This window comes from Numida meleagris, chromosome 1, assembly GCF_002078875.1.
Source record: "Numida meleagris isolate 19003 breed g44 Domestic line chromosome 1, NumMel1.0, whole genome shotgun sequence".
Taxonomy (NCBI): Eukaryota; Metazoa; Chordata; class Aves; order Galliformes; family Numididae; genus Numida; species Numida meleagris.
Genome location: NC_034409.1, coordinates 523,131 through 529,555, shown reverse-complemented (window position 1 = coordinate 529,555; position 6,425 = coordinate 523,131). Strand labels below are relative to the sequence as shown.

Genomic DNA, 6,425 nt, shown 5'->3' with positions numbered 1-6,425 from the left:
GCTGCACCCATTGCAGCCCCTGCAGCTTTGTGCAGGGCCCCAGCTCTGTATGCATGGGGGGTGATGCTGCAGCCATGCAGCACTCAGCGTGCTCCTTGAGGAGGTTGCAGGGTCCCTGCTCTGTATGCATGGGGGTGATGCTGCAGCCGTGCAGCACTCAGCATGCTCCTTGAGCAGGTTGCAGGGTCCCAGCTCTGTATGCATTGGGGTGATGCTGCAGCCATGCAGCACGGAGCTGCGCTGTGTCCAGGGCTTGCTGCTCCCTTTGCAGCCCCTGTGCATGGCAGTGCCATCCCCGCGCCCTGTTCCCCATCTCCTGCACCCGATGCATCCCAGTCTGTCAGGCGAGGAGGAAACTGCAGATGTGAGGATGGAGCTGCGTCCTTCTGATCCTGCTCCGTCCCTGCGCCGAGCTCCTGCTGCTTCTCCTGCTGCTGCTGCTGCTTGCAGCCCCTTCTGCACCAAGACCTGCTGCAATGCGCTCAGCATGCGCAACATGACTGCGGCCACGTGCAGCTCTTGGGCTTGCTCCACTCCCCCCAGTTCCCAGCCCCCTCCGCCCTCTTCGTTCCGTTTCTTTGCTCCGTTTGCTTTATTTCCCCCCTCCTGCAAGGAACAAGGAAAAAAGGAGGAGAGGAGGCGTCCCTGCGCTGCTGCGCTGCTGGCGTTGCGTGCATGGGGATGCATGGGTGCAGCATTCCCGGCGGCGTGGCGGTGTGCTCCCTTTTTGGGGTTATGGGGCGAACACAGAGGTGCCGTGGGTGCTGAGGTGGCTCCGGAGCTGCCGTTCTGTCCGAGCCCCTCGGGGCGCATTTAGGGCCGTGTCTGCAGGGCGTCCCCCAGCCCGGCCCCTTCCAGCGCCGTTTTGCAAAGCGCAGCATGTCGTGCAGCGCCGCAGGTCGCAGCGCCATGCATCGCGACGCATCCTGGCAGCGGTGGGGCTGGTGGGGGCAATTAGCGTAACGAAGCCCCTCCCTGGTGAGATTTGGGGTGGGGAGCGGTCACTGAGTTCTTGGGAGCAAATAATAGAGGAGCCTCCTTGAAGGATTCTTCTCCTTTTTCCTTTTCCTTCTCCTTCTCCTTTTTCATTTTTCCTTTTCCTTCTCCTTTTTCCTTTTTCCTCCTCCTCCTCTTTCTTTTTCTCCTCCTTTTCCTTTTCCTATTTTTCCTTTTTCCTTTTCCTTCTCCTTTTCCCTTTCTCCTTTCCCTTTTTCTTTTCCTTCTCCTTCTCCCTTTTCCTGTTTTTTCCTCCTCCTTTTACTTCTCCTATTCCTTTTCCTCCTCCTTTTCCTTTTCCTCCTCTTTTTCCTTTTCCACCTCCTTTTCCTATTCCTATTTCTTTTCCATTTCCTTCTCCTTTTCCCTTTCCCTTTCCCTTTCCCTTTCCCTTTCCCTTTCCCTTTCCCTTTCCCTTTCCCTTTTCCTTCTCCTATTCCTATTCCTATTCCTTCTCCATCTGCTTTTCCTCCTCCTTTTCTTCCTCCTTTACCTCCTCCTTTTCCTCCTCCTTTTCCTTTTCCCTTTTTCCTTTTCCTCTTCCTTCTCCTTTTTCTTTCCCTTTCTCTTTTCTTTCCCTTTTCCTTTTTCCATTTTTATTCTTTCTCCTTTCTTTTCCTTCCTTTCTTGTTCTTCTTTCCTTTTCATTCTTTCTCTTGCTATTTTTCCTTATTCCTTCCTCCCTCCCTTCCTCGTTCCAGTGGTTATGGGGCTCTGGGTGTGTATGGGGGGGGCAGGGGGTGCTCAGTGCCAGGACAGCACCACGACTCTGGGCCTGGTGTTGGTGCTGGGGACAGCTGAGGGCAGCTATTCCATTGGGGCTGTGTCCATGGGGCGGTGGGAGCACGGAGCCGCGGAGCAGTGGAATGATGGAGTCATGGAGGGAGAGAATTGGAGAGGCTGAGAATCCCAGGATCGTGGAATCATGGAGTCATAGAGGCAAAGAATCCCAGAATCATGGATTCATGGAATCATGGAGTCACAGAATCCCATAATCATGGAATCATGGATTTGTGGAATCATAGAGGTAAAGAATCATGCAATCTTGGAGTCATAATCTCAGAATCATGGATTCATAGAGGCGTAGAATCACGGAATCCCAGAATCATGGATTCATAGGGGTGTGGAATCATGGAATGCCAGAATCATGGAATCATGGATTTGTGGAATCATAGAGGTAAAGAATCATGCAATCTTGGAGTCATAATCCCATAATCAGGGATTCATAGAGGCATAGAATCACGGAATCCCAGAATCATGGAATCCCAGAATCATGGAATGCCAGAATCATGGAATCATGGATTCATGGAATCCCAGGATCATGGATTCATGGAATTGTCGAGACATAGGATCATGGATTCATGGAATCACAGAGACGTAGAATTGCGGAATCGTGAAATCATGGAGTCAAAGAATCCCAGAATCATGGATTCCTAGAGGCATAGAATCATGGAATCCCAGAATCATGGAATCATGGAGTCGCAGAATCCCGGAATCATGGATTCATAGAATCATAGAGGTAAAGAATCATGGAATCTTGGAATCATAATCCCAGAATCATGGATTCACAGAGGCATAGAATCACAGAATCATGGAATCATGGATTCATAGAGGCATGGAATCAAGGAATCCCAGAATCATGGATTCCTAGAGGCATAGAATCATGGAATCCCAGAATCATGGAGTTGCAGAATCATGGATTCATGGAATCATAGAATCATGGATTCATAGAGGCATTGAGTCATGGAATTCCAGAATCATGGAATCCTAGAATCATGGAATCCTAGAATCATGGAATCATGGATTCATGGAATCACGGAGACATAGAATCATGGAATCGTGGCATCGTAGAGGCAAAGAATCCCACAATCATGGAACCATAGAGGCAAAGAATCCCAAAATTGTGGATTTGTGGAGGCATAGAAACATGGAATCCTAGAATCATGGTTTCATGGAATTGTCGAGNTGGTGGACATGGTGCAAGGTTCACATGGACCACGGTGGCACCTGGCTCGTGGTGGACATGCCACCTGGTGGCACATGGACTATGGTGGGACCTGGGTGCGTGGTGGGACGTGGTGCACTGAGGACACGGTGCGTGGTGGCACCTGCTGGGAGCTGCGTTCCCTGGCCACACCGCATGCTGAGGACCATGGATGCCACCTGGGGACGCGCTGCTGTGACCGGCCCCAGGATCACAGCCCCACGATCAAGATCTCACCCCCAGGATCCCCCAGGATCACATCCCCGGGGTCACGTCCCCAAGGTGGCACCCCCAGGATCCCCCAAAATCACACCCCCAGGATCAGGATTGCAGCCCCAGAATCACACCCTCAGGATCGCACCCTCATGGTCAGTATCACACCCCCAGGACCGCATCCCCACAATCACACCCCCAGGGTCACACCCCCAGAATCACAGCCCCAGGATCAGGATCACATCCCCAGGATCACACCCCCAGGATCACACCCTCATGGTCAGGATCACACCCCCAGGACCGCATCCCCACAGTTGCACCCCCAGGATCAGGATCTCATCCCCAGGATCCCCCAGGATCACACCCCCAGGATCAGGATCACACCCCCAGGATCGCACCCCCAGGATTGCTCCCCCAGGATTACACCCCCAAAATCACAGCCCCAGGATCAGGATCGCAGCACCAGGATCCCCAGGATCTCACCCCCAGGATCACATCCCCAAGATCGCACCCCCAAGATCACACCCCCAGGGTCCCCCACAATCACACCCTCAGGATCAGGATTGTACCCCCAGGATCCCCCAGGATCACACCCCCAAAATCACAGCCCCAGGATCAGGATCACACCCCTAGGATCGCACCCCCAGGATTCCCAGGATCTCACCCCCAGGATCACATCCCCAAGATCGCACCCCCAAGATCACACCCCCAAGACTGCACCCCCAGGGTCCCCCAAAATCACACTCCCAGGATCAGGATCACATCCCCTGGATTCCCCAGGATCACACCCCCAGGATCAGGATCTCACCCCCAGGATCCCCCAGGATCACACCCCCAAAATCACAGCCCCAGGATCAGGATCACACCCCCAGGATCCCCAGGATCGCACCCCCAAGATCACACCCCCAGAGCACGAGGCAGCTCAGGACCCTCCCCCCTCTCTGTGCACATCGCGTCCCCTCCCTCTGACGTGTCCCGTCGCCAGGAGGGGAGTCAGCGGGTGCACCGCTTTGGCTTTCTGTGTCCTCTGTGCCCTTCAGCGAGTGCTGGGAGGCCGGGGGGGGCCGTGTGGGGCTCACGTGGGGCTGGCCAGCATCCCGTGCCCGCTCCCCACGCAGCCCGACCCTGAAGCGTCGCATCCCCAGGAACCAGGGCTGGCTGCACTGCTCGGTGCCGTGCTGAGCGCCGGAACCGGAGTGCCCCCAAGACCCTGCAGTGCCAGGAGCTGCTGCCACCTCCTCCCGCAGGAGGGGACCCGTGGGGACAGCGGGGCTCATCCCGAGATGCGCTCGGGCGTTTGCAAACGGCTGCGGCTGGAAATAGCATCCTGCGCCCGCGGGTGCCGGCACCCCGCAGCAAAAGCCCGGCGCTGCGCGATGCCCGCGGCGCTGCGCGCAATGTGACATCATGTTCCCCCCCCACCTTCCCCTTCAGCTCGTTAGCTTTAAAGCGATCAGCAGCTTAACGAGCGAGATAAGGATCCCCCAAGCCAGCCGTGCCCGGATCTTGTTGCCGGGGCCGGGCATTGCAAAACGCGGGGCTCGCAGCGTGCAAATGTTGGGGGCTGCAAGAGGGGAGCGAGGAGAGGGCTGGGGTTTGGTGCATGGGGGTACGGGTGTGTTTGCAAGGACCCCTCCCCACACTGCATGGGGTCTGCTGTGGGGCAGGAGCTGTTTGGCGGCTGAGCTCCGGATGTGGGGCGCAGAGCGTGGTGTTCACCCTTTTGGGCACTTTTGGGGCACTTTTGTTGGGCGCCTTCGCTGAGCTGGGGGGGGCTGCAGCGTGGGGTGGAACCTTTGGTTCCAGCAGGGCTCCCACTGCTCCATCCCCACGGCACCTCCCGTCCCCCGGGTTCTGCTGTCTGTCCGTCTGTCCGTCCGTCCCGGTGCAGGATCGGGTCCTGGAGCGCAGTGGGACGTGGTCTGGCTCAAGGCTGCGCCTTTCCTGGTGCCAGCAGCTCCCCTTGCCCCCGCAGCGCACGGAGAAGACCTTGCTTCCAGCTGCGCGTGTTGGAATCACGAGCTCATTCCCCCAGACAGCTCAATTACAGAACCTCGTTAGCGCTCCGTGTTCGAGCAAGTTGCCTTTGCCCGACGGACGCGGCGGTGCTGCCAAGCTGCACCGATCCCGGCACGTTTATCTAAATGAATATCTTAATTGGGAACGCTCGCGGAGCTGGGGGGGGGGAAGGGGTGCTGAGCTCCGGTGCCGTGCAGTGCTGAGCCCAGGGCGCGCTCCTGGAACCCATCCTGGATCCTGGGAGGGGGCTGCCCACCCCTCTGCTCTGTGCTGGGTGCCCCTCTCCCGGCTTCTGCCGTTGCTTTGGGCTCCTCTTGGTGCCTTCATCCTTGGGGCTCGTGGCCGTGGATGGGGCCCTGGGTGCCCTGAGCTGGTGGGGGGCACCGAGCCCGCAGTGGGGGATGGGGCTGGGGTCCCGTCCAACCCAATGGGGTTCTGTGATTGATTTTGGGGTTCTGTGATTCTGGGGTTCTGTGGTTCCGTGATTCCGCAATTCCGTGATTCTGGGATTCCACGATCCCGTGACTTCACGATCCCACGTTGATGTGGTTCCGTGGTTCCACAGTTCTGTGGCTGCTCCATTCTGTGACTCCACGACTCCATCATCCCGTGATGATGTGGTTCTGTGACGACGCACTTGCCCCGTTCCACGATTCCTTCATTCTGTCGTTGCGTCATCCCATGATCCCACGGAATCCCAGAGCTGGGGTTGGGTTGGATGGGACCTTGAAGATGATCGTCCAGTTCCAGCCATGTTTCCATGATCTCACAATCCCACGATCCCATGACTCCGTGATTCTGTGATCCCATGGTTCCACCATTCTGTGATTCCATGATTCTGTGATCTCATGACGCCATGATTACATGATTTTGTGATCCCACAATTCCTTCACTCTGTGATTGCCCCATCCCTTGATTTTGTGATCCCATAGAACAGCTTGGGTTGGAAGAGACCTTCCAGATCATCCAGTTCCAACCATGATCCCACGATCCCACAATCCTATGCTTCCTTGATCCCATGATTCCACAATCCCATGTTTCCGTGATCCCATGATTCTGTGATCCCGTGATCCCATGATCCCAAGTTTTCATGATCCCACAATCCTACAGACAAGCTTGGGTTGGAAGAGACCTTCCAAACCATCTAGTTTCAGCCACATTTCCATGATCTCACAATCCCACGATCCCAGGACTCCGTGATTCTGTGATTCCA

General features: G+C 56.1%; 1 protein-coding gene across 1 annotated transcript in view; it reads left to right on the top strand.

Annotated features, from left to right (window-relative positions):
- The window catches only part of LOC110392227, a 13,912-nt gene extending 9,313 nt beyond the window's left edge, over positions 1–4,599 (top strand). Inside the window, exon 2 of the mRNA XM_021384296.1 lies at positions 2,962–4,599. Coding sequence (XP_021239971.1) covers positions 2,962–4,596 — 1,635 coding nt within the window. The 3' untranslated portion in view covers positions 4,597–4,599. The remainder of the gene's footprint in view (positions 1–2,961) is intronic.